Source organism: Myotis nattereri (assembly GCF_964212035.1).
Source record: "Myotis nattereri genome assembly, chromosome: 9".
Classification (NCBI taxonomy): Eukaryota; Metazoa; Chordata; class Mammalia; order Chiroptera; family Vespertilionidae; genus Myotis; species Myotis nattereri.
The window spans coordinates 5,319,922-5,345,029 of NC_138084.1; the positions used below are offsets into that span (position 1 = coordinate 5,319,922).

Here is a 25,108-nt window from a genome sequence, read left to right on the forward strand (position 1 = left end):
TGCCCAGCCCGGGTACTCAGACACTGACAAGGCATCAGGTTGCCCGTTAGGGACCAAGTATGGATTTACCCCAGCCTCCTGACCCCGCTTTTAGATCCTTTTCCTTGGGAGTTATAATTGGACAGGATAATTCAACACAGTGCTGGGGGAGCGTAAAGAACCGTGAATGGACCGTGCCCGCCGCTTTCGGTCTCTTCCCACTTTTTCTGTCTCCTTTCTGTCGCCTATTCCCCTTACTCAGCTTTCCGCGGGCGGGGGGGCGCTTGGGCCCGCTGCCGTTGCCCCTTTAAGAGAGGCCCCGCCCATGCGGAGGGGGCGGGACGGGGCGGAGTCGGAGGCGTCCGGGTAGGAACAAAGCGCGGCCTGCGGGCGGCGGCTGGGCTCGGCCGGTGGGGCCCCGGGGTGCGGGCCCCGAGGGCGGCAGCCCGAGCGGAGCATTGGAGGGAAGGAGTCGGCATCATCGGCCCGGCCATGAATGGGCTGCCTTCGGCCGAGGCGCCGGGCGGCACGGGCTGCGCCCTGGCCGGACTCCCGCCGCTGCCGCGCGGCCTCAGCGGGCTCCTGAACGCCAGCGGGGGCTCGTGGCGGGAGCTGGAGCGCGTCTACAGCCAGCGCAGCCGCATCCACGACGAGCTGAGCCGGGCGTCCCGCGTCCCGGAAGGGCCCCGCGGCGCCACGGGCGCTGCCCACGCCGGACCTGCCGCCGGTCCCCCCGGCCCGCGGCGTCCTGTCAACCTCGACTCGGCGCTAGCGGCGCTGCGCAAAGAGATGGTGAGCAGCTGGGTCCCGGGCAGGGCTTTGGGTGGGAGAGGGGGTGGGTGCTGTGCCGAATAGGAGAGCCCCGAGGTGGGGTGGAGCGCAGAGGGCGGAACCAGCGCGGCCTGGGTCTCCGAGGACGTACCGGAGCCGGTTGGGTCAGAAGGGATATGGCAACAGTAATTTCAGTTACCATTTATACCAGTAATTCCGTGTGTTTTTAAACGCTTTCCTCGTTGCATTTCACTCCATCCTGCTTCAGTGGTTCTCAACCTTCTGGCCCTTTAAGTACAGTTCCTCATGTAGTGACCCAACCATAAAATTATTTTCGTTGCTACTTCATAACTGTGATGTTGCTACTCTGATGAATCGTCATGTAAATATCTGGTATGCAGGATGGTCTTAGGCGACCCCTCTGAAAGGGTCGTTCGACCGCCAAAGGGGTCGCGACCCACAGGTTGAGAACCGCTGCAAGGTTATCTCCTTAGAGATAAGGGTTAGTGACTTGCCAAAGATGCACAGCTTGCAGGTGGCGTCTGTGTCCACAGACATTTGACTGAGAAAGTGTGGGAAGTTGGCTAGGGCTGCGGCTGGGCTGAGGGTGGCCTGGACCCCAACCCCAGCCCACCCTCAGTCTTTTGCAGGTGGGGTTGCGGCAGTTGGACATGTCCCTGCTGTGCCAGCTGTGGGGCCTGTACGAGTCAATCCAGGACTACAAGCACCTGTGCCAAGACTTGAGCCTGTGCCAGGACCTGTCATCTTCCCTGCATTCAGACAGCTCCTACCCACCTGATGCTGGCCTATCCGATGACGACGAACCTCCTGACGCCAGCCTGCCCCCAGACCCACCTCCCCTCACTGTGCCCCAGACACACAATGCCCGTGACCAGTGGCTGCAAGATGCCTTCCACATCAACCTCTGAAGAGCTGGGGGGGAGGGGGGGCATGTACCCATGCAAAAGGCTCAGAAACGCACCCCTCAGCAAGTACTCAGGCTGTAGTGCCTGCTTCCCCCTCACCACCGCCCTCCACTGGAGGGAAGGCCTGGTCCCTCAGAGGCACAGCTGCCAACCTCCTCTCCCGTCGGGTTCGCTGGCTCTGGGCAGGCACCTGGGCTACAGCCGCTGCCCCTGGCGCTGGACCTCCACCTCTTCCCCGTGTGTGCACCTCGGCTTAGCCAGCCTTCAGTCTGTCCGTGGGCCCAGCGCATCCTCGCTCCCTTGGTATCTCGGCCTGGGATGCGTATCTGACTCCCATCTCCTCTTCACCGTGTGCTGCTGTTGGCAGCTGCTGGCTCAGGGGCATCCCACCTCCGGTCCCTGGCTTCCACTGCCCTCGACCAGGGCTCCAGGACCCAGTCTGGCACCCGCCCACAGCCGGGAGGGCCAAGACTCTGCGCAGGATATTTAAGTTGAGGGGCCAGCCTCCTGGGCGCATAGATCAATAAATCCTCTCAGCGTCCCAGCGTTCCGACTGCTTGGTTCTGGGGCGGGAAGAGCGGCGTTTCTGGCAAGTGCGGCCCCGTGCTCCGCCGGCAGGTGGCGCCGGAACCGAGTGAGAGAAGGCGGCGGCGGCGGGGTGCGCATCCTCCCCGGACGGACCGGGGAGCTTTCCAAGTTGGCCCAGCCTGGCCCCGCGGTTGTGTGTCTGCGGGCAACTCACTTCCCCTCTCTGGCCGGAGGCCTGGAGCCCAGCCTCCTTCCCACTCACTCGGGGCCTTCCTGGCGGCCTGGAAGGAAGGAGAAGGAGCCGCCCATCTGAAGGAGAGAAATTTTCCACCGCGAGTCGAGGCGGGCGGAATTGGGGCGGCACAGGAAATGGGTGGGCCAGAGCTCGCAGGCCAAGGGGCCCCTCGGAGGGGGAGGGGGGAGAGAGCGGGGAAGGCACTTCTGGGAAGGGCCTGGGAGCTAGTGAGCGCCCTGTGGGTGGGAGGAAAGAGCTGCAGAGGTAGAAGGGGGTGAAGTCGCCATCCCAGGTCTCCCAGAGGCCAAACAAGCCCTGAAGGAGAGGTGGGGGTCAGTGCCCCCGGCTTTGGTGCATAAGACAGGGTCTCAGACACCCCCATTCCTCAGTCTCATACAGACAGCCTGGCCTGGCCCCACAGCACTTGGGACCTTGAGGGTTGTAAGTTAAAAAGTCTTACAGAGGAAATGGAGGACCACTCTGCTGGGACTGGGATCCAAACCCACCAGAGGAGCCTGCATACTTGGGGACGGTGGGTCCTCGTTCCCTCATTCACACACAAACACCCCCCAACTTCATATGTATATGACTGGTTTCAGAGAGGAAGGGAGGAGAGAGAGAGAAACATCAATGATGAGAAACATTGATCAGTTGCCACTTGCATGCCCCACATTGGGAATCGAGCCCATAACCCAGGCATGTGCCCTGCGGGGAATTGAACCATGACCTCTTGGTTCATAGGTCGACACTCAACCACTGAGCCACACCGGCTGGGCATCACCCCACAACTGGGACCAAGAAGCGAGAACAGGACCAGGAAGTCGCTCACTTAGGCTTTGGGGTTGCGCAGACCCACGCCCAGTTTCTTGCCTCCTGGAGACAACTCGGCGGTACTCCTGGCAGATGAGGCATCCTGTGTAAATGGAGTTTGTCAAGCACCAGCTTCTCTGTCCGCTCACCAACCTTGCAGGGCTCGGGCGCTGGCGGGGAGGGAACAGGCTGATGTGCTGCGGGGCCGGTTCTCTCACTCGGCCTGACACCTGCGGCTCATTACCATTCCGGGCGGGCGGGTCCGCGAGGGCTCTAATCTAGGTGTGAACAGTGGCTGACACCCAAGGCGGACTCCCCCGGGGGAGGGAGCGTCAACACGCAGTCCCGTTAGTGATAACGGATTCTACGCCATGAAACCTCAAACTGTAAGGTTTCCAAGTACAAACACAACCTCCCAAGGTTTCATCCTCCCCGCCACTGTGAAAGGCGGGACTGTAGTGACTCCGGTGTAGCAGGTGGGGCCGGGCTCAGTGGCGCGCTCTGCCGGGTCCGCACGTGTGCGCGGTCTGAGCCCCCAGCTCCGCTGGCTGCTGGGACTAGCTTCCTCCTGACGGGCCGATGGGTGCGATGGGTGCCGTCCGCAGGGAGAGCCACCAGGCCGTCCCTGGCTCCTCCTTCTGCCACCCGGTGTGAGTGCGGCTCGCACTGTGACCCTGAGCAAGTCTCCTCCCTCTCCTGGGCCTCTGTTTCCCTGCCTGTGAAATGGGACCATCGGTACTGACCCGCGGGGCCGGGGGCAGGCAGGGAGGCGCCCCGAGGTGCGGCTACCCTCTCCCCCGCCAGCGCGTCCACACCGCCTCGGAGCGCAACGAGCGGGCGCTGCAGGCCCGCCCTCCCCCCCTCGGTCTGGGTGAAAGGCCCCGGAAGCCCGGCCGCCCCGCCCCGCCCCGCGCCCGCGGCCGCCGGAGCCCCGCCCGCCTTCCGACGGGGGTGCGGCTCCAGGAAACGGCGCGCTCTCCGCTCGGCGCTCCGGGGACCGACGCGCCCCGGCCGGCCGCCCCCGGCGTCTCAGCCAGACCCACCGGCGGCAGCCCGGACAGCGGCCCGGGCCGAGCCTCAGGCACCTCCGCACCGACGGGGCGGGCGGCGCGGCCAGGAGCCGGGAGCCATGGGGACCGGGGCGGGGCCAGCGGTCGCGGGCCAGCGGGAGCCGGGGCTCTGAGGAGCGGGGCGGCGGGGCCATGACCTCGGTGTGGAAGCGCCTGCAGCGCGTGGGCAAACGGGCCGCCAAGTTCCAGTTCGTGGCCTGTTACCACGAGCTGGTGGTGGAGTGCACCAAGAAATGGTGAGTGGGCGGAGGCCCGGGACCCCGGCTGGGGCCCCATCCAGCCTTTGGAGCCGAGGCCACCCCGTCCCCGGCGCCAGGACCACAGTGGCCCCCACCCTGGCTTGGCCCCTGCTGTCCAGGCACAGACGCTCACAAGGGCCCTTGCCGCTTGTGGGACCCCTGGGGTTGGGGGTGTGGGAGCCTTGAGGGAGTGGAGTCAGGACTTCCGGCCTGAGACTGTCTGCGCCCACACTTCCCTCAGCTGCGCTCAGGGCTGGGGGGAAGGGAGGCCTCATGTTCGGGGCGGAGGGGTGGTTCAAGGTGGCCAGTCTGGGGGTGCCGGCAGCCAGGCTGGGGCAGAAGCCTTCATGGGCCTCAGCTCAGCTCAGAACAAGGATGCTGTCCCCTCCTCCGCTGCCCACTGGTGGAGCCAGAGAACCCCCCCCCCCCCCAGCCGGACTGGGCTCTGGGAGGCCGGATTCATCTCCACAATGTCCTTAAAAGGGGAAACTGAGCGCTGGGAGGGATGAGGAGGGAGGCGGGAGTGGCTTAAAGGGGCCTGGGAGGTTGTGGGTCGGGAAGAGGAGGCCTGGAGAGGGCAAGGTAGTGGGGTGGGGGAGACATGTGGGGGTGCGGGACCTGGCCTGGGCTGCCAGAGGACCCAGGGGTATCTCCTTCTCCACAGCTGCCTAGGCCCCTGCGTCACACCCTAAATATATGTGTTCACTGGTGTCAGCTTCCCTTGGCTGGATTAGGGCACAGCTGAGGGGATCTTACCCGCCAGGCTAAATTTAGGCTCCCAGGAGGAAGGGCTGCTGGGGCAGGAAGAGACCTTGGGGTCCTTCGGTAGCTGCCATATTCCTGGTCTTGCCTGGGCCAGCCCTCTCAGCGAGGCCCGGAGCAGACGGGCTGGACGGGGTGGCACAGCACAGGGCTGGTACGGGAGGGAACTCGGGCCTCTGGCTTCTACCTTCTACCCTGGCACCCTGGGTAAGGTCAGAGGATACTGGACATGGTCCCGGAGAGCAGGCCAAGGGTGTGGGCAGTGTCAGCGCATGTGAGTCACGGGGGGCGGGCAGTCAGGGTCTCCTGGGCTTCTGAGCCCAGGTTAGGGAGCTGCCCCTGTCCAGGTCGAAGCTCCCCAGGAGGGCGTGCCCAGCCTGAGTCAGACTGCTTGGCCAGGCCCCGCCCTCCCTAGGCACCCCTTGCCCACTTCCCCTTTCTGGGAAGGCCCCATGGATACCCCTGCTCAGCCATCCCCTGCTGTTTGGGTTTGGGGAAAGGAGCTGGAGGCCTCTAGGGCCAGCTGGGTGACCTTTCCTGGCCCCCCAAGCTCTCCAGGTCTCAGCACCCTCAGGGTTTGACAAGTGAGCCGTTTATCTTGGCTCAGACTCCAGAGGGCAGTGAACTGGGTGAGCTCAAATGCCCTGGCAGGGGGCTGGATACAGGCCCTCAACCACCCCGCCCTCCTGGCAGCAGTGGGCCCTCTGACCCAAAGGGGCCCTCTTCCTTCACGGCCCAGCCTTGTGTTAGCTCCGTGCCTGGGACTGGGCCCTGCACACTCTCCTCTTGACTGTCTCTGTCTCCTCACACCTCTGCCTGCCCTCGGCGTCTGCCCTGCTTATGCTGCTCAGCTTAGGTAGAACCTGAGGTCCCTCACAGGAGCCAGGCGCCCTGCAGAGCTAGGGGCCAGGGCTCTGGGTTTGAGAGGTAGGACGCAGGGCCGGGTCCCCGGGCCCAGCAAAGGACAAAGGACTGGGCATAGAAGGGCCTGGGAGGGGGTCTAAGAACAGTGGACCCTCCGACTCTGACTACCTCGCACCCCTGCCCCCTACTCTGACTCAGGGCCTCCCCCCAAACTTGGACCTTGCACTGACCTGGAGCCCTCACACAGCCCATCCCTCCCCCACTCGTACTTCTGCTCCCACATCCAATCTTAAGGAGGCTCTGTGCATCCACGACACGAAGTCAGCTTAATGCCTTTTTCTTCTTGGTTAGCGTTCTCCCCCCACCTTTGTTGTTCTGAGCCCAGAAGGGTCCTGCCTCTGCTTTGCTCTGCTCTGACCCTAAGAAGCACTTCACACATATTGTGAGTGAAGGGACTTCTTTCAGCCTGGGCTGTGCCTCTTGCAGGGTCCTTGCTGTGTGCCGATCCCTTGCTCCCTGTCTTTATGATCCCGCTGACCTACATGGGGCCTTTGCCCTTCTGCCCTGGGCCCCACCCTGCCTCAGCAGCCCCACCCTGCTCCCTGCGGCTTCAGATAAGGGCTGTCCATGCCCTCTCCTGGGGGAGGGGAATGAGGGCAGAGGGTAGACCCTGGGGGACATGGAGAAGCTGGGCAGCCTGACTGAGCAGCCCCCCGCTTCTCCCCCACCCCTCCCAGGCAACCGGATAAGTTGGTGGTGGTGTGGACCCGGCGGAACCGACGCATCTGCTCCAAGGTGGGGGAGATGTTAGCTGGGGATACAGGTTAGGGGTGGGGCCAGTGAGGTGGGGTATGGGTAAAGTGGGTGAGGGCTGATGGGGTCGTGGACTCCGGTTCAGATCAGAATCCACAGAATGGAGAGAAAGATGCGGTCAAGGTTGAAGACAAGGGCAAAGGGGGGGGTGGTTAAGATTGGGAGAGGACTCAGACTGCTCATTGTAGGCCCACAGCTGGCAGCCGGGCATCCAGAACCCTTACCGGGGCACCGTGGTGTGGATGGTACCTGAGAATGTGGACATCTCCGTGACCCTGTACAGGGTGAGGCTCTCGCCCTCCACGTGGAAGGGACTGGGCTGGCGATCACAGCCCCAGGGAACCACAGGGCTCCCCTGCTGGGCTGTCACTCCAAAGAGGAAAGACTGCTGAGACCAAGAGTTGCTGCAGGGCCTGCCTGTTCAGCGTGAGTGGCCGGGAGGTCTTCTTGGAGGAGGTCACATTTACCTGCCACCGGCTCTAGGAGAGACAGCCGGGATCAGGAGAAGCTAGGGGCAGCCCAGGTGGGATGGACCAGCACGTGGGAAGGCCCCAACCAACACCTTCTGGGCTCTTCTCCCGGCCCCGCCCCTCCCCCAGCAGCCCCTGTGCTCACCTGTGCCTGCTTTTCCCAGGACCCCCACGTGGACCAGTATGAGGCCAAAGAGTGGACGTTTGTTATTGAAAATGTGAGTGCCTGTGGTGGGCTGGGGGCCGGGGTCCTGGGGACTCTGGGGCAGCACTGTACTCATTCCTCCAGCCCCTCCCCCTGGCCCACAGGAGTCCAAGGGGCAGCGGAAGGTGCTGGCCTCGGCCGAGGTGGACCTGGCCCGCCACGCGGGGCCCGTGCCTGCCCAAGTTCCGCTGCGGCTGCGGCTGAAGGCCAAGTCGGTGAAGGTGGTACATGCGGAGTTGAGCCTCACCCTCTCGGGGGTGCTGCTGCGAGAGGGCCGTGCCACGTGAGTGTCTGCCCGCCCTCCTTGGCCCTAGCTTTCAATCTCCGACCCCAGCCCTTACTCCTGACCTCTGACCCCCAGGGACGATGACATGCAGAGTCTGGCGAGCCTTATGAGCGTGAAGCCTAGTGACGTGGGCAACTTGGACGACTTTGCTGAGAGTGACGAGGAGGAGGCTAATGGTCCAGGGGCCCCTGAGGCTCGGGCTCATGCCCCCCAGCCAGGTGGGCTCACGGCCGTGGACGTGGACTGCCCCCAAGACCATATATAAGCCACTTGCCATGTGCACGCCCAGTGACAGGAGCTCACTATAGCCCAGGCAGCTCTGACCTGCCCTGCCACCCTGGTTGTCCAGACTTGGCCCCTGGTCCTGTGGTGGCCTGGGTCCTTGGCTGAGTCCTGCAGGATGTGTTCCCAGGGTCCCCCTGCCCCTGGCCCTCTCTACCCCGGAGTGGGTGCCTCCCCCACCTGTACTTGTCCTATAACAACTGTGCCCAAGGCATAGAGAGGGGCTGCAGTCCCCGCTCACCACCCTCACCACCCACGCTTACGCTTGTCGCCAGCTTCCTTATCCCTCCCGTTAGCTTATTAAGGCTTTTTTTCTGTCTGTCCTCCTGGTTCTCTCTCTTTTTCTCTGCATTCTCGGGCCTGTCTCTTCTCGCAGGCCGGGGCGGTGCCCTCAGGCCGGGGCGGCTCCCAGGTAGGCCCAGAGCTCTAGTTGGAGGGAGGGGGTCAGACCTTCAGGGCTCTGCCTTGAGCTAAACCTGCCCCTCCAAACCCTTCCCCAGATCCCCCTCGGGAGCTGAAGACACTCTGTGAGGAGGAGGAGGGCCGAGCACAGCCCCGGCAGGCAGGTGAGGCCTAGACCGGGGTTGGATGGGGACTGGACCTCCGGTCATGGGGCCCAGGCCTCAGCACCGCTCTCCTTCCTTCTTCCCCAGCTGCCAGCCCGTCTAGTACTGAGGATACCAGCCCAGCCCCTGTGAGTGTCCCTGCGCCCCCAGCCAGGGCCTCCCGGAGCCAGGGGTCAGAACCAGCTACTGTAGTTGGGGGCCAGGTGGGGCCTGAAGCCCCAAGGCCCCCCGGAACCCCACTGGAGACAAGGTGAGCTTTGGAACCAGCCCCACCCCCATGCCCTGACCAGTTAGGAAGCTGCACTCCCTCTACCAACCTACCTCTCCTGCACCCCAGCAATCGGAGGGGAAGGGGAGTTGGGGCTGAGAGTGGGGGGCCAATGACTCCTCCAACGCCCCCTCCTGCTCTCTCCTCAGGTCCTCAAGACATCCAGACCAGGATTTGGCCCCCATCCCGGCCCCTCGGCTCCGGAAAGGCTCTGATGCCCCCTGGCCCTCAGTCCCCCAAGGGAAAGATGAGGCCCCCAAAGCCTCAGGGGCTCCCCCAGCAGGAGTGGGTTTTGCTGGGGAGACCCAGGCCCAGGCAAGCCCTCAGGAAGGGACAGAGGCCCAGGGAGCCAGGCCGAGCCCAGGCGTTGAGGATGAAGGCTGCAGAAACTCTTTGGGAGGGCAGAAAGTCAAGGCTGAGGAAGGCACCATTGGGGTCAGGCCAGAGGCCAGTGGGGTGGACACTGAGCAGGGGTCAGGACCCAGAGGCGTGAACACCAAGAGGTCAGAGGTCAGACCTGGGGAGGCTGAAGAGAGTTCAGAAGTTAGTCAAGTGGATGCTGAGCAGAGGTCAGAGGTGAGACATGTGGACACTAAGGGACCAGAGGCTACAGGGGTGATGTCTGAGGCAAGGTTCAAGGGAACTCCTGAGGCTCCTCTGAGGGCCTCTCAGGGGAGGACAGGGGTCAGGACCCGGGATGAGGCTCCTACTGTCCAGAGCTCACCCCCAGCAGAGCCTGCAGGGCATTCCAGGCATCTCAGTGACTCCGAGGGGTCCAGGGCTGCTGCAGGCCAGGAGAGAGAGGGTGCAGAGGTGAGGGGCGGGGCCTCTGGTGTTGGGGGGACAGGCCTGGAGCAGGGCCCCTCTGTTGGAGCAGCCAGCACCAGGCCCCAGGTGAGCAGGCCCCAGGAAGCCCCACCCACAGCTGACCAGGGGGCAATGTCTAGGGATCTGGGGGTCTGGGAGGCAGAAACTGGGGTCTCGAGCGTCCTGGGAACAGAGATGGGGATGACGGAATCAGAGGTTTTGGGGACCCAGGAGACAGAAGCAGAGGGATCAGCGTTCCCAAAGATAGAGAGTGAGACAGCAGAAGCTGAAAGGTTGGAGGCCCAGGAGACAGAGGCAGTGAGATCAGGGGTCCCTGAGTCAGAAGCCGCTGGGATGGCAGAGTCTGAGGAACCGGAGACCCAGGAAACAGAGGCTGGGGCTGCAGGAGTTCTGAGAACAAAGACGGGGGTGGCAGAGACTGAGCTATTGGGGGCCCAGGTGATAACAGGGGGCTCAGGGGTACTGAGAATAGAATCTGAGATAGCAGAGCCTGCAATATTGGGGGCCAAGGAGACAGAGGTGGGAGGGTCAGAGGTCTCAGCAGTAAAATCTGAGGCATCGGGGACCCAGGAAACAGAAGTAGGAGGTTCTGAGGTTCCAGGGTTTGAGGCTGAGACAGCAAAGGCAAAGGTACTGGGGACCCAGGAGAAAACAGCTGAGGGTTCAAGGGTCCCCGAGATAGAATCTGAGGTAGCAAGAGTCCACGAAGCAGAGGTAGAGGGTTCAGGGGTCCCAGGGGTGGGGACTGAGACAGCAGAAGCTGAGATATTGGGGACCCAGGAGGTAGCATCTGGGGGTCCAGGGGTCCCAGGGGTGGGGACTGAGACAGAGGAAGCTGAGATGTTGGGGACTCAGGAGATAGCAGCTGGGGGTTCAGGGATCCCAGGGGTGGGGACTGAGACAGAGGAAGCTGAGATGTTGGGGACTCAGGAGATAGCAGCTGGGGGTTCAGGGTTCCCAGGGGTGGGGACTGAGACAGCAGAAGCTGAGATATTGGGGACCCAGGAGGTAGCAGCTGGGGGTTCAGGGGTCCCAGGGGTGGGGATTGAGACAGCAGGGGCCCAGGAGACAGAGATGGGGGATTCAGGGGACTCAGGGCCAGAGGTTGGAATGGCAGAGGCTGAGGGACTGGGGACTCAACAGACAGAAAGGACCGATTTGGAGGCTGAGAACGCTAAGGTCTCTGGGGTGCTGGAGGCAGGGACTGGGCTCTGCGGGAGCTTCATGTATGAGGCGTTAAAGGCCCCAGTTACTAAGCATAGAGTTTTAAGGTCCCAGGGAGCAGAGGCAGAGACTGCAGTTTTGAGGGTCCAGGAGTTGGAGGCTGGGGATTTGGGGATTTCAGAGGCCAAGTCTGGGGTGTGGGGGGCCCCTGAAGCAGAGGTGGAAGTTTTAGGTCCTCCAGAGAACCAATCTGGTGTTTTTGAGGCCCAGGAAGCAGAGGCTGGGGTCTTGGGAACCGAGAAGGGGAGAGAAGCTGAGGCCAGCCTGATTGAGACGCAGGTGGCCAGTGGGGCAGGGGCTGGGGTGCCCAGGCCCTCAGGGGCCTCTTCCCCAGAGGAGCCTGAAGAGGACAGGAGGCTGCCCAGCAGCCAGGTAGGGAATGGGGGCTGCCGAGGGCCCAGTCTTGTGCTTTCCACTAACCTGGGGCTGAGCTAACGGCGGCTCTGCATGGACCCACCTGGTCGACTGGGGTGAGGTGGGACGGGCTCAGCTTCAAGGAGCCCCCTCACCCCTTCCTCTCTCAGGATACCCTGGCTCCCCCACCCTGTATTCCCTGGGTTGCATGGAGTGGGACATCCTTAAGCTGATTTTTCTGAGCTGACCTTGAGGTGTGGCTGCTGTGACCTCTGATCTTGCCTGGGGGCCACTGATCTCTTAGGTGACTTTGGTAGAGAACGCCAGAGCTGGAAACTCTTGCCTGGCTCCAAGGCTCTGGCCAGTGGTCTCTGGAGCCTCCGACAAACCCAGAGCTGGGGCTGTTTTATGCCCAAGGGGCAGAGGGCACATGTTCACATTCCCTAAGCCCATCCCTGTGTCCCCAGGCACTGCCTGCCCTGGTCAGCTCCAGCCAGTCCCTACTGGAGTGGTGCCAGGAGGTCACCGCTGGCTACCGTGGCGTCCGAGTCACCAACTTTACTACATCCTGGCGCAACGGTTTGGCTTTCTGTGCCATCCTGCACCGATTCCACCCAGACAAGATGTGAGCCACCAAAGGGGGTGGGAATGAAGTGGGGAGCCTGCCAGGAGGGCAGTGTGGACCAGCCTCTGACCAGAGCTCTCTCCACAGCGACTATGCCTCCCTTGACCCACTCAACATCAAGCAAAACAACAAGCAGGTGAGCTGGGAGGGGGCGGGGCCTGGCGGGAAGGAGGGTCTAGGGCAGCGGTTCTCAACCTTCCTGATGCCATGACCCTTTAATGCAGCTCCTCATGTGGTGGTGACCCCCAACCATAAAATAATTTCCGTTGCTACTTCATAACTGTAATGTTGCTACTGTTATGAATCGTCATGTAAATATCTGATATGTAGGATGTATTTTCATTGTTACAAATTGAACATAAGTAAAGCATAGTGATGAATCACAAAAACAGTATATGATTATATATGTGTTTTCCGATGGTCTTAAGCGACCCCTGTGAAAGGGTCGTTCAACCCCCAAAGGGGTCGCGACCCACAGGTTGAGAACCGCTGATCTAGACTAGAGCCCCCTAGGTCCAGGATTGCGGCGACCCACAGGTTGAGAACCGCTGGTCTAGACTAGAGCCCCCTAGGTCCAGGATTGCGGCGACCCACAGGTTGAGAACCGCTGGTCTAGACTAGAGCCCCCTAGGTCCAGGATTGCGGCGACCCACAGGTTGAGAACGGCTGGTCTAGACTAGAGCCTAAGGTCCAGGATTGCGGTCCCAGTGTCTGTGGGAGAGGAGTCTGGGCTGGTGGGCCCCAGCTGCGGCTTTTGGAAGTTCTGCCACCTTTTATCCTTTTGGTCTTTTAAAATTTAAATTGTTCATTTTCCATCGTTTAGTTGTGTGTGGGGTTTTTTTTGTTTTTTGTTTTTGTTTTTTAGCTGTGTGGGTTTTTAAAGCATATTTCCACTAGTTGCTTTTTCCAAAACCGCTCCTTCGTGTGCAGTTGCTGGGTTACACGAGCGTTGCCCTGTTGCTACTTGTCCTGCAATAGGGGAGTGAAGGCGTTGCTAGGCAAACCCTGGCATGCGGGTCGTGGGGGACCCCGGGCGGTCCAGGGTGGGGCCACCGCGTAGCTGGGCAACGACCGCCAACCCCGGCTGCCACCGCTGACGCTGACGCCAAGCACTCCGTCCCTGTCCCTAGGCCTTCGATGGCTTCGCGGCCCTGGGCGTGTCCCGGCTGCTGGAGCCCGCGGACATGGTGCTGCTGTCGGTGCCGGACAAGCTGATAGTCATGACCTACCTGTGCCAGATCCGCGCCTTCTGCACGGGGCAGGAGCTGCAGCTGGTGCAGCTGGAGGGCGGCGGCCGGGCTGGCACGTACCGCGTAGCCAGCACCCAGTCCAGCCCGCCCGACGACCTGGACGCCAGTGGCCTGGCACAGAGGCTGCGGGAGCACCGGGCAGAGTCGCCCGAGGAGCCCAAGGAGCCGAAGGAGGCTGCGAGCCGCGGGGAAGGGGCGGCCCCCGAGGAGGCTTCCAAGGACCCAGGGGCCGAGGCCGCCCAGGAGGCGCGCTCTGCGGAGGCCCCGGCGGAGGGCCCCGGAGCCCGCGCGTCGGTGCCCGCGGCTGAGGCGCTGGTGAACGGGGCCGGGGCGCCGGGCGCGGGGGGCGGCGTGCGGCTGCGGCGGTCCTCGGTGAACGGGGAGGCCGGGCCGGTGCCCCCGCCCCGCGCGCACGGCTCCTTCTCCCACGTGCGGGACGCCGACCTGCTGAAGAAGAGGCGCTCGCGGCTGCGGAACAGCAACTCCTTCTCCGCGGACGACCCCGACGCGGGAGCCACGGCCGCGGTGAGTGCCGCCCCGCGGGGTGGGGCCTGGGAGCCAAGGGGCGGGTCCCGAGGGGCTTCAGGGCAGAGCTGGCGGGGGTGAGGGGGGGGGTACCCAGCAGGGCTGGGGGGACACTCTCTGATCAGGGGGACCTCGGTGCCGGCGGAGGAGTCAGCGAGGCTCACCGGGCCCAAAGCGACCGCGGGCAAGAGCCCTGGCCGCGGCCGCCAGCCTAGGTACCTGCCGGTGGTCTCTAGGTCTTGGCACCCCGTTCCTGGAATCATGGGCTCTGGAAGGAAATGCCCAGAAGGCTCCAGGCTGTCGGCACTCTGTGTGGCCTTTAGAGAGGGCTGGCCTTTCTTCCCCTGCAGGTGGCCCCGGGGAACCAGTAGCAGTCGCTGCCTTGCAGGTGGGAGCAAGGTTTCCATACCCAGGGGGGCCATGCAGGGCCTCCCAACACCAGCGTTCTCTGACTGGGGTCTTTAACTCCAGATGCTGGAGACCAGTTTCCTCTTTTCTGTGATAAGGGGGGCTGGAGATTGGAGACCCTGCTGGGCACCCCTATACTCTCAGCCCCTGCAGGTCTCAGGTCAGAGTCTGCCGGGGTGTCACGTGGTCACTACAGATCTTAAAGGGGAGAGGGTCCCAGAGAGGGCAGGGGTTTGCTCAAGGACTCAGAGCCACTGAAGTCCAGGCCATGGGCTTCCAGCTGGGGTCCGCCCACTGCCCACTACATCATCCTGCCTGTCAGGCCACTCCAGCCCTCAGCCGCCCAGGGATGGCTCCTGAGTTCTAAGGAAAGGAGGGAATAAACGGGAAAGCCTTTGTTGAGCCAGGCCCATAGGACAGGCAGGTTTCCCAGGGGGAGAATGGGAGGGGCGGTTCTAAAGTGGAGGGGCCCGCACAAGCAAAAACATGGCAGCAGGACATCTGAGGTCTCGCGTAGGGAACTGCCAGGCCTCTCGGGTCAGGTCCGCAGGTGGGGGTGAGGCAGCCTGGGGAGCAGAAGCCTCGAGGGCAGCGTCAGAGGCACAGCACTGAGCCCGTGATGAGAGACAGGGAGGCCCAAGGGCCCTCATAGGAGATGTGATGGACAGGAGTCAGAGGGCACCGCCACCCGGCCGAGCCAGTCTGCTGGCCTCTGGACACAGCCTTGTGAATGGCAGTGGCCTCCCAGGGGCGTAGCTCAGTGGTTGAGCATCTCTCTACCTATGGACCAGGAGGCAGCCAATCAATGATTCTCTCTCATCATGGATGTTTCGATCCTCTCTCCCTCTCCCTTCCTCTCCGAAATTAATCAAAATATTACAAAATAAAATAAAGGGAGGCTTCATCCTACCGTCTTCTGGGCCCAAGTTCAGTACCTGGTCCTTCAGAGCCAGGCCTCTTCCTGCTCCTGTCCCACAGGCGATATCTGACCAGTGGGGCTGGAGAGGCCTTCTCCTCATTGGCCTCTCCCATCCCCCAGGCTTCTTGTGTGCAGCGGGGGAATGTCAGGCCTGGCCTCACCCTTGGGCACTCCCCATGCCCTGGAGTAGGATGAAGTCAGGCACCTCGCAGCTGGGGTGGGGCTGAAGCCATGGCATGAGGAGGGCAGGATGCCTCTGGCGCGGTTCAGCAAGGCTTCCCGGAGCAGGGGCCAGACATCAGGGCGTAGGGAGGGGAATTTGGGCCAGACGTGAGGAAGTGTTGGAATTCCCACCAGGGCTGGTGTGAGTAAGCTCAGTGGCTGCTGAGGTTGGGGTTTCTCCACCGTCCTGCCTCTGCCTGCCTGGTGGTTGAGCTCTTGCTGTGTGCCTGGCCTGCCTCCACAAGCCCTCACTGACTCCTCACAATGCCCCTTCCTTCCAGGGAGGAGTGACTCTCCCATTTTGCAGGTGAGAACATTGAGGCTCAGGGAGAGGATGAAAGAGGCGAAGGGAGTTGATACAGGTGTGAACCCGGCTTCTGAGCCTGAACTCCGAAGTGGTGCCTTCTTCTGGGCCCAGCACTAGTGACTGTGCGGCCTGGGAAAGCCACTGCTCTCCTCCTGGCGATGAGAGGCAAAGGCTGGCAGTTCTTTGCAGAGTCGCCTTGAACCCACTTCGGGGATCTTTCTAAAACGGGGCCTGTGTTTTCCCTCAGTGCCTCTCGGGAGCCTGCAACTCCAGGTTACACAGGGCTGGGATTTCTTCCCTCTGACATTCAAGAACACAAACAGAGGCCCCTGGTTTTGTTCAGCCCAGAGGCAAGCAGCGAATCGGTGGCCAAGCTGGGAACAAACCTTTGGATTAGACAGCCCTGGGCCCCAGGCCAGGCTCTGTATGAGCCTCATCGCTGACCTCCATTTCCTCATCTGTGAAGTGGGGATAGTAGTCGTCCCTGCCTCTCAGGGTTGTTGGGAGAATTAAATGAGCTAATACATGCATAGTGCCCAGCGTATGAATGCTGAGTCAATCTCAGATATTCTTTAATGATAATAATAATGTTTTAGGTTAATCAGTGTACTCTGAGTGCATTCTCTGGGCCCCACCCTGTCTGCAGGGGCTACTTCTGGCAGACATGGGTAACCAACAGCCATGATGGGGTGGGGGGTAGGGCTATGATGGGGGAGGCCCAGGAGGCCATCTGCCCAGCCTGGGGCTCAGGGAGGTGCTTCAGGAGGCAGGAAGGTCAAAGAGGGAAGCAGAAAGCGGTTTGGGAGCCCGAAGGGGCTTCTGGAGGAGGTGGAGCTGAGCCGGGTCATGAAGGTCAAGTTGACTCCAGGCTGAGGAAGCTACTTGGGGAAGTGAAGTCCATGACTGTAGCTGGAGGGTGGCGACTGGGTGGGGTTCAGGGTAGTGGGAGTTGAGGCTGCAGCTGCCGGTAGGCCTTGGCAACGAGGCTGGGGGCTGGCGAGGTGGCGGTTTTAGGAAGACCCTTCAGTTGTGGCCTTCGGGTTGTCAGCAGGAAGGGCATAGGTAGTGGCTGGTGAGGAGGCCACCGCTGACTCAGGCCAGAGAGATGGCACCTGAGCAAGGGGTGTCTAGGGCTCCCTCTCAGAGGGGCGCAGGGTGGGGTGGACAGTGGGGTGACGTAGAGCAGGAGCCATCAATGGAGCCTGGCTGTCAGCTGAGCTGAAAATTGGGGGCCCCCAGGTCTATCCCCGGGAGTCGCCAGGGGCAGGCACATCAGGGGCCAGTCCTGCCCTTCCAGTCTAAAATGGGTAGTTTTAGCCCTAACCGGTTTGGCTCAATGGACAGAGCATCGGCCTGCGGACTCAAGGGTCCCAGGTTCGATTCTGGTCAAGGGCGTGTACCTTGGTTGCGAGCACATGCCCAGTGGGGAGTGTGCAGGAGGCAGCTGATGGATGTTTCTCTCTCATCGATGTTTCTAACTCTCTATTCCTCCATGTAAGAAATCAATAAAATATATATTTTTGAAAATAAAATAAAATGAAATGGGTAGTTCGAGGCAACTTTCCTGTTCTGAGTGATATGTGAAGTGGGGCTGGCATAGAAATTGGTAGCAGGAGAGCACCCCCTTCTGGTCACTGGGTGGAGGTGCTGGCTCAGGATGGCCACATCAGGCCAGCTCTGTCCCTGTGTGGGGCCCTGGCCATGATGGAGATGCCAGCACCAGGTGACAGGAGTCAGAGGTGGCCAGAGAGAGGGAGCGCCACGGAAAGAAAGGCCGCAGTTGGCCGCTTCACAGCCTTTCACCCCTGACTCTCACCAGTACTCTGTGAGGACCCAGGAACAAGGTTGGTGAGGCTCAGAGAGTGGGAGTCAACTGGCCAGGACCACAGGGCTAGGGATGGAGAATTCTTCCTAGAGGAGCTAGGGGCTGGGGTGCTGTGCATGCAGGACTGGAGACACAGCTGTATGGGCAGGGTATGGAATCACGGGTCCTTCCCTCCATGTGTAAGGCTCTGGCTGGGTCCAGGGTGGGATTGTTGGGGAACCCCTCCAAGCCGTCACTGTCTCCTTCCTCCACAGGAAGGCCTGAGCCCTGCCCCCAGCCCACCCCCAGCCCCAGCCCCACAGCAGCCCTCTGGTGAGTAGTTTTGAAGGGGTGAACCCAGCTCAACTCCAGCTGCTCATTGATCCTGCACTGGGGACCTCTTGGGGGCAGGTGTCAGTTGGAGGTGACTTAGCCTGGTCTCTGTCTGCAGGTGGCAGTCCCCCATTGGAGGAGCCATCCCCAAACCCAGGGGAAGAGGCTGGGCTGGTAAGGTGGGCTGAGGTGGGAGGAGCTGATGAGTGGGCACTTCCTAGGCAGGACCTGGGCTGAATCCACCCTGTTCCCCCTCCCTTTTTACCCCAGCAACGGTTCCAGGACACAAGTCAGTACGTGTGTGCAGAGCTACAGGCCCTGGAACAGGAGCAGAGGCAGATAGATGGGCGGGCAGCTGAGGTGGAGACGCAGCTGAGGAGCCTTATGGCATCAGGTGGGCCAGGCATCTAGAGTCCACTCCCCAACACATGCCACCCAATCTACCCAGTCCCGCAGCCCTTCCTGACTGTGGGAGGAGTTGGGGGGAGGCAAGGCTGGGTTCATCGTCCCCATTTACAGCTGGGCACGCTGAGGCCCTGAGCAGGGGAAGCAGCTTGCTGGAGACACACAGCTCTGGCTTCTGGGATGCCATAAGGGAGTGCCCCGCCACCCCCCCCACCCCCCCCACCCCGGGTTCAGGGGCAGGCCTGGTGACTGTCAGGCCGGCCTCAGGTGCCAACAAGCTGCAGGAGGAGGTGCTGATCCAGGAGTGGTTCACACTGGTCAACAAGAAGAACGCTCTCATCCGGAGGCAGGACCAGCTGCAGCTGCTGTGAGTGCTGGCCCCGCGCTGTCCAGGCCCCACCCGGCCACCCCGGCCCACAGAGCAGAGAAGCTTTGCTCCTTTGATGAGAGCGATTCACTGCTTTCTTCTATGAAGATCTTTTTGAAAAATTGCTCAGCCATCTTATCCCCCCCCCCCAATTTCCTGTTTAAAGTGTGTACCTCTTAAATTGGTGCTAATTTTACAAATGAGAGAAAAACGTGGTGCAGACAGGTCGGGGCTGAGTGCCCTAGTTTGACCCTGTTCCTTTTCAGTTAGGGAAACCGAGGCCCAGAGAGACCTGAGCTGGTTCCCCCAGTGGCATCAGGGAAGCCACTCTGGCAACAATCGCCTTTGCAGTCCTGCATTTTGGATCATTTTTCAGAATAATTTTAATTTAACACTTGCTGTTTATGAGTAATGTTCATGCAAATAATCCCACTGAGTTATTATTTCATTTTATTATTTTTTAAATCCTCACCAGAGGATATGCTTGTTTGTTTTTTCACTGATTCTAGAGAGAGAGAGAGGAAGGGAGAGAGGGAGATATATCCATTGGTTTGCCTCCCATATGTCCCCCAACTGGGATTGAACCCACCACCATTCAGGCAGGGAGCGATGCTCTAACCCACTGAGCAACACACAGGGCTGTTTTGTATTTTTAAAGGGGCGGGCCCCCTGGCCGGTAGCTCAGCTGGTTAGAAAGTCATGCCCACAGGGCAGGGTGGCAGGTTTGCTCTGGTCAGGGCACATACAAGAAGCAACCAAAGAATGCATATGTAAGTGGGACAACAATATCAATGCCTCTCTCTCTCAAATCAATAATTAAAATAAAAAGGGGTGGGGGTGGGAGGAGACAATATACACTTCCAACAATTGGGGACCAGTTGGAACAAAAGAGCTGGCTGACTCCAGGAGAGAGCTGTGCCCTCAGCCGGCCCGGCCCTCGGGAGAACGGGGGGTGAGGTGCGTGGGCGCCGGGAGTGGCTCTCCGGGTCCCCTTCCCCTGACCCGCACCTCCGCCTCCCAGCATCGAGGAGCAGGACTTGGAGCGGAGGTTCGAGCTGCTGAGCCGGGAGCTACGGGCCATGCTGGCCATCGAAGGTGGGAGATGCGGCCGGAGGGGCCTGGGTGGAGGACGGGGCCGCGCCGGTGCCTCCTGACCCTCCGCCCCTTCCGCCCTCAGACTGGCTGAAAACGGCAGCGCAGCAGCACCGAGAGCAGCTCTTGCTGGAGGAGTTGGTGTCGCTGGTGAACCAGCGCGACGAGCTGGTCCGGAACTTGGACCACAAGGAGCGGATGTGAGTGGGGCCCGGGCGCGCTGGGAGCTGGGAGCTGGGAGCCGGGAGCTGGGAAGGTCCGGGAGCTGGGAGCTGGGAGCTGGGAGCTGGGAAGGTCCGGGAGCTGGGAGCTGGGAGCCGGGAGCTGGGAAGGTCCGGGAGCTGGGAGCTGGGAGCTGGGAGCTGGGAGCTGGGAGCTGGGAAGGTCCGGGAGCTGGGAGCTGGGAGCCGGGAGCTGGGAAGGTCCGGGAGCTGGGAGCTGGGAGCTGGGAGCTGGGAGCTGGGAGCTGGGAGCTGGGAGCTGGAGCTGGGAGCTGGGAAGGCCCGGGAGCTGGGAGCTGGGAGCTGGGAAGGCCCGGGAGCTGGGAGCTGGGAGCTGGGAGCTGGGAGCTGGGAGGGCCCGGGAGCTGGGAGCTGGGTGGGCCCGGGAGCTGGGAGCTGGGAGCTGGGAGCTGGGAGCCCGGGGGCGAACCCCCGAGCGCCGGGCATGGCCCCGCGGCTGACGCGCACCCGCCCCGCCCCAGCGCCCTGGAGGAGGACGAGCGCCTGGAGCGCGGCCTGGAGCAGCGGCGCCGCAAGCTGAGCCGGCAGCTGAGCCGGCGCGAACGCTGTGCGCTGAGCTGAGCCGCCGCCGGAGTCCTCGGCTTTCCGGTCGCCGCCTGGCGTGCGCTCCCGACGACCCGGCCCCTCGGCTGCCGCGCGCGGCCTGTAGGGGTCGCTGTCGCTCCTTCCCCGGGAGGGTCGGGCGGCCCTGGGGTCCGTAGGACCGGAGCGGCGGGGTGCCGCGCCCTCGGGCCGTATTTATTTGTCTGTGTGTGAGTGTGTGCGTGTTCGCGGGGGCTGGGGGTCCCCGGAGCGCCGCGCAGAACCCCTCCTCGACGGCAGGGCCCGGGTGGCCAGCCCCAGGGGAGCAGGGTGGCTGTGAACTGCCGCGCCCGCCCCTCGCTTCCTGTTCCCTGTGAGCAATAAAGTTGGACAAGGCCACACAGACTCTTTCTCGGGGCAGCTGGGGTTTCAATGGACGGAAGGGGTTGGTGCTTAGGCCGATAAGGTTGTCTGCGATCCTCGACGGGGCTGTGGGGCTTTGAGGTTTCCAGATGCCAATGGAGGCGGGACCTCCCAAGGTTGATGGGGCTTTGGGTTCACTGTGGGGAGCAACCATTTCCAAAGAAGAGACAAAACCAGAGTTGGGGTTGTTGACCATTTTATTTATTTATTTTTTTAAGATTCACTCTTTTTAAAAAATGTTTTTATTGATTTCAGAGAGAAAGGAGAGGGAGAGAGAGAGAGATAGAAACATCAACGATGAGAGAGAATCCGCCGCCTCCTGCACGCCCCATTGCGGATCGGGCCCACCACCCGGGCATGTGCCCTTGGCTGGAATCGAACCTGAGACCCTTCAGTCCGAAGGCTGACGCTCTATCCACCGAGCCAAACCAGCTAGGGCAACCATTTTATTTTTTGTTAACATTTTATTCTCTGAGGTTCTCACATCCACGCTTCCCCTTCGTCTCTAGAGAATGCCCCTCGGGCTTCTTCACCTGAAAGGAGTTAACTCCATCACCGAACACCTGTCAGCAGGCGGGGGCCTGTTCTGGGGCTGCAGTTGAGGGGGGCAGGGTGCTGAGGGCCAGTTCATCCTGACCCAGGATGCCACCTTGGTCCTCAGCAGTCAAAGGGCCACTGGACCCAAAGAACTTCACCAAGGCACGGGCCTGTGGCAGCTCCGAAAACGTCTCCACTGCCAGCAGCACGGCCAGGAGCCCCAGGAGCAAGTAGCCTGGGGAGAAAAGGTTCTAGGGCAGCTTTTGGGGAGCCGATGATGCTCTCTGCCCACCCCCTCGCCTGGGGACCCACCCTGGTACCTGATGCCACTCACAATTCTCTGTCAAGTTCTTCCAACTGAAATCCCCTACACTTGTGAGGCTCAGCCTCCCCCAGTGGTGTATGGGAGTTGTAGTCCAGGCTCCTCTCCTCCCCCCCAGTGCTCGTGGGCAGCTGAACTCACCGAGAAGTGCGATCTGGCCAAGGTGGTAAAGCACTGGATTCAGGTCACGGCCACGACCAGGCAGCAGGTCCCCCAGGCCGATGGTGCTGAGTGAGCCGAAGCAGAAGTAGATGGCCTCCAGCAGGCTGTCGTCGCCCTGCAGACCCCACAGCAGCAGCGCTGGCAGCAGCACGAAGATACCGGCCACTAGCAGGCCCAGTCCAAGTGCCTGCAGCAGCGCGGCCCTGGCTGGGGTCAGCTGCCAGCGGACAGCTACCCAGGCGACCGGGCAGCTGAGCAGAGGCAGCAGGCAGTGGCGCAGGGTGGCCACAAGTGCTAGGGAAGCTGGCAGCCCCAGGGCCGCGTAGACCACACAGAAGGCCTTTCCACCTGCTGAGAGTGGGGCCATGTGGCCGTAACCTGGACAGGAGAAGGACAGTGGGCAATGAGCCCTTGTGTGCATGCCTGCTAGGGTCCCCACTTCCCCCAACAAGCCTGTGGAAGGCTGCCCTCTAGTGGCTGAAACTGCTGGAACCGTTGGGGCCCATGCTCTGGCTCTTCTCATCAACTGGAGAGCCTTGGGCAAGTCCCTTAACCTCTCTGGACGACTCTTTTATTTTCTGGAAAGTGAAAAATTAAAAGAGAAAGTCTGCCCTCAGTCCTCTTGGGGCTGGGACAATTCTGAGAATTGCTGTCCTGCCCCAGAGGGAGCCTGGCTTTCTAAGATCCTCAGCTCTGCCTTTGACAGATACTTCTGCCCCCACTGGGCAGGGCATCACCCACCCTCTCATCCCCCAAAGGTGTTTTGAGTTCTCCTGTGAGCTGGGCCTTGCGCTGGAATCTGAGTCTGCTCAGGCCCTGCCATGTGGTGGGGGAGACAGGCAGGAAACCTGTCAAGGCACCACAGGAAGAGCTGCAGGGGAGGCAGCATGCGTGAGAAAGGGCCTTCAGTGCCAGGACAGCTTCTGGAAAGCAGGGAGAGGTGAGAGAGCGGGAGAACAGGCCCAGCTAGTCCAGAGCTTGTAAACTCAAACGCCTCGAGGAGCCAGGCAGTGGTGGGGACCAGGAGACAAAAAGGAGTGGTGGGGACTGGGGTGCACTGAGAGCCTGTGCTCTGCCTCAAAGGCCAGGCCCTGTTCCACTGCTGCCAAACGTTGCCTTGCAGGAATTCTGGCTCAATGCAAATAGGTTTTCTGATTTTTCCAACAGAGGTTGGAAAACAGGTTAATTTAAAAAAATATGTAGAACCCTAAGCGGTTTGGCTCAGTGGATAGAGCGTCGGCCTGCGGACTGAATGGTCCCAGGTTTGATTCCGGCCAAGGGCATGTACCTTGGTTGCAGGCACATCCCCGGTAGGGGGTGTGCAGGAGGCAGCTGATCGATGTTTCTCTCTCATCGATGTTTCTAACTCTCTATCCCTCTCCCTTCCTCCCTGTAAAAAATCAATAAAATATATTTAAAAAAATAAAAAAATATGTAGAGACTTTGCTGACAAAAAAACCAGGGCTGTGTGTCCCATTGCTGTATTTCTTCGGCCCTTCACACATGCTGTTCCCTCTGCCAGGAATTCCTTCACCCCTCATCTCTGCCCCGGCTAACATCTCATCAAGACTTCTCACCTGGGAGCCTTCCCTCACGTTCCCTCCTGAGCCAGCGCTGCCCATCTGTACACCCGAGGCTCACTCCATTTCCCCCCACCCAATCATCCATCCCATAACGTGTTCCCTGCCTTGCTGCGGGCCCATGGGGTCTTGGGCACCTCTTCTGGGCCTCAAAGGGTGCCTTGGGGTGGGGCTGGGGAGGCCACACCCCTCCTGGCAGCTGAAGTTGAGGCACCAGTTGGGGTGTGTTGGTGTGGAGAGACCCAGCTGTGATGTCAGGCCTAATAGAGCCTGGGCTCTGCCTGGCACTTTGGAGCTGGGGGAAGGGTTGTACCCCCAGGGACCCCAGGGGGCGCTGGAATTAGGAGGCCCCCTCTGCCCAGCCACCTGGCAGCCTTACCCGTGGTGGTGAGGATGCTGGCGGTGAAGAGCAGGGCTGAGGGCAGATCCCAGTTCCCAGCCTTTGAGACATTGCCCAGGCTGGAGATCCCATGGGCCTGGGCTGCCAGGGCGGTGCCCAGCAGCTCCTCCAGTGCCCCGGTTGGCAAGCATGCCCCGTACTCCGCCTGGAAAGTGGCCAGCTCGGCCCTGAGCTGGGCCTGGAGCCGGCGTGCTGGGGGCCCCTCCAGGGCCTGGAGCACCGCAGCCCCAAGGCCCAGAGCCAGCAGGTGAGCCATGATCAGTAGCCCGTATCGAGCCCAGGGCCTCAGCCCCCCCATGGTGTGCGCCTGGGAGTCTGGGGTGTCCTGAAAGCTGGCTGCTCCACCTCAGGCAACTGGGAGCGTTGGCAGGTGGGGCCGGGAGGAGGTGCTGCGTGGGTGGCTGAGCGTGAGGGAAGCCTGGGACGCAGCTGGGCGAGTGTGAATGGAGGCAGAGGAGGCAGCTCAGGCTTGGCGATGAGCTGGGTGGCGCCTCCCAGGTTCTACGGCCAGTATTTGCCCAATTCCCCAAAGCTGGGGTGGTGAGGACCAGGGGGAGGAAGGCGAGGCGCAGAGAGGTCAGTGACTGGCTCAGAATCACACTGCAGCGCTTACTCGGGGGCACGACCACTCAGTCACACACGCCCCATCCGCTCAGCGGCGGCTTGGATGCCAAGGACAGCGGGAGCGGACAGACACACGTCCCTTCCTTCCTGGTGTCCACACAGGAACCTGTTGGCAAGGAAGCGCGAGGTTCAGGGTGTCATAGGCTCCCTGAAGGAAACCTGGGCCATGGGCGAGAGCTCAGGCTGGGAAGGTTCCTGTAGGAGTGACAGTTCAGCTGCGGATGGAAGAGGCTAGTCCACGTGGGGAAGAGCTGGGGTGTGAGAGGGATGGGCTGAGAGGTAAGGACACAGGGCCTTGAGGACGAGTGTGGCCCAGGAGACCTGCGGGGGCATTACTGTATGCATCCCGGATGGAAGGTGGTGGCTGGGCAGCTGAGTGGGAGAGGCATAGGGGGTTGGGGTGGGTCTGCTGGGGACAAGGGTGGCAAGGTGTTGAGGACACAGAGCGCTTGGGAGAGATGGTGCTGTTAGGTGCCCGTTCCAAGTCCTTCCTGGTAACTCCGAACACTGCAGACGGTGAGCCTGGCTGCCATGGACCATGAAGGGGAGGGGAGCCCAG

The 25,108-nt window shown here is 61.6% G+C and overlaps 3 protein-coding genes across 3 annotated transcripts; 2 read left to right on the plus strand and 1 right to left on the minus strand.

Moving 5' to 3' along the window:
- The first annotated feature begins 52 nt into the window (after positions 1-52).
- On the plus strand, positions 53-2,217 carry FAM89B (family with sequence similarity 89 member B). Its single transcript, XM_081099542.1, has 2 exons — positions 53-771; positions 1,401-2,217. Exons 1-2 carry the CDS (start codon positions 472-474, stop codon positions 1,677-1,679), a joined length of 579 nt encoding a protein of 192 aa, XP_080955668.1. The 5' UTR covers positions 53-471; the 3' UTR covers positions 1,680-2,217.
- Positions 2,218-4,451: 2,234 nt separating this feature from the next.
- On the plus strand, positions 4,452-20,900 carry EHBP1L1 (EH domain binding protein 1 like 1; the record flags this gene model as incomplete). The annotated part of the gene is made up of 19 exons (XM_081098375.1): positions 4,452-4,555; positions 6,922-6,979; positions 7,186-7,281; positions 7,632-7,685; positions 7,777-7,955; positions 8,034-8,176; positions 8,617-8,652; positions 8,741-8,806; positions 8,894-8,934; positions 11,948-12,105; positions 12,193-12,241; positions 13,236-13,880; positions 17,816-17,873; positions 17,992-18,047; positions 18,144-18,267; positions 18,546-18,645; positions 19,667-19,740; positions 19,823-19,937; positions 20,441-20,900. 19 exons carry the CDS (start codon positions 4,452-4,454, stop codon positions 20,538-20,540), a joined length of 2,256 nt encoding a protein of 751 aa, XP_080954501.1. The 3' UTR covers positions 20,541-20,900.
- Positions 20,901-21,105: 205 nt separating this feature from the next.
- On the minus strand, positions 21,106-24,562 carry KCNK7 (potassium two pore domain channel subfamily K member 7). Its single transcript, XM_081098926.1, has 3 exons — positions 23,905-24,562; positions 21,925-22,323; positions 21,106-21,696 (listed from the first exon to the last, which is right to left on the minus strand). The coding sequence occupies exons 1-3, from the start codon at positions 24,221-24,223 to the stop codon at positions 21,491-21,493; spliced, it is 924 nt and encodes a 307-aa protein (XP_080955052.1). The 5' UTR covers positions 24,224-24,562; the 3' UTR covers positions 21,106-21,490.
- Between the last annotated feature and the right edge of the window lie 546 nt (positions 24,563-25,108).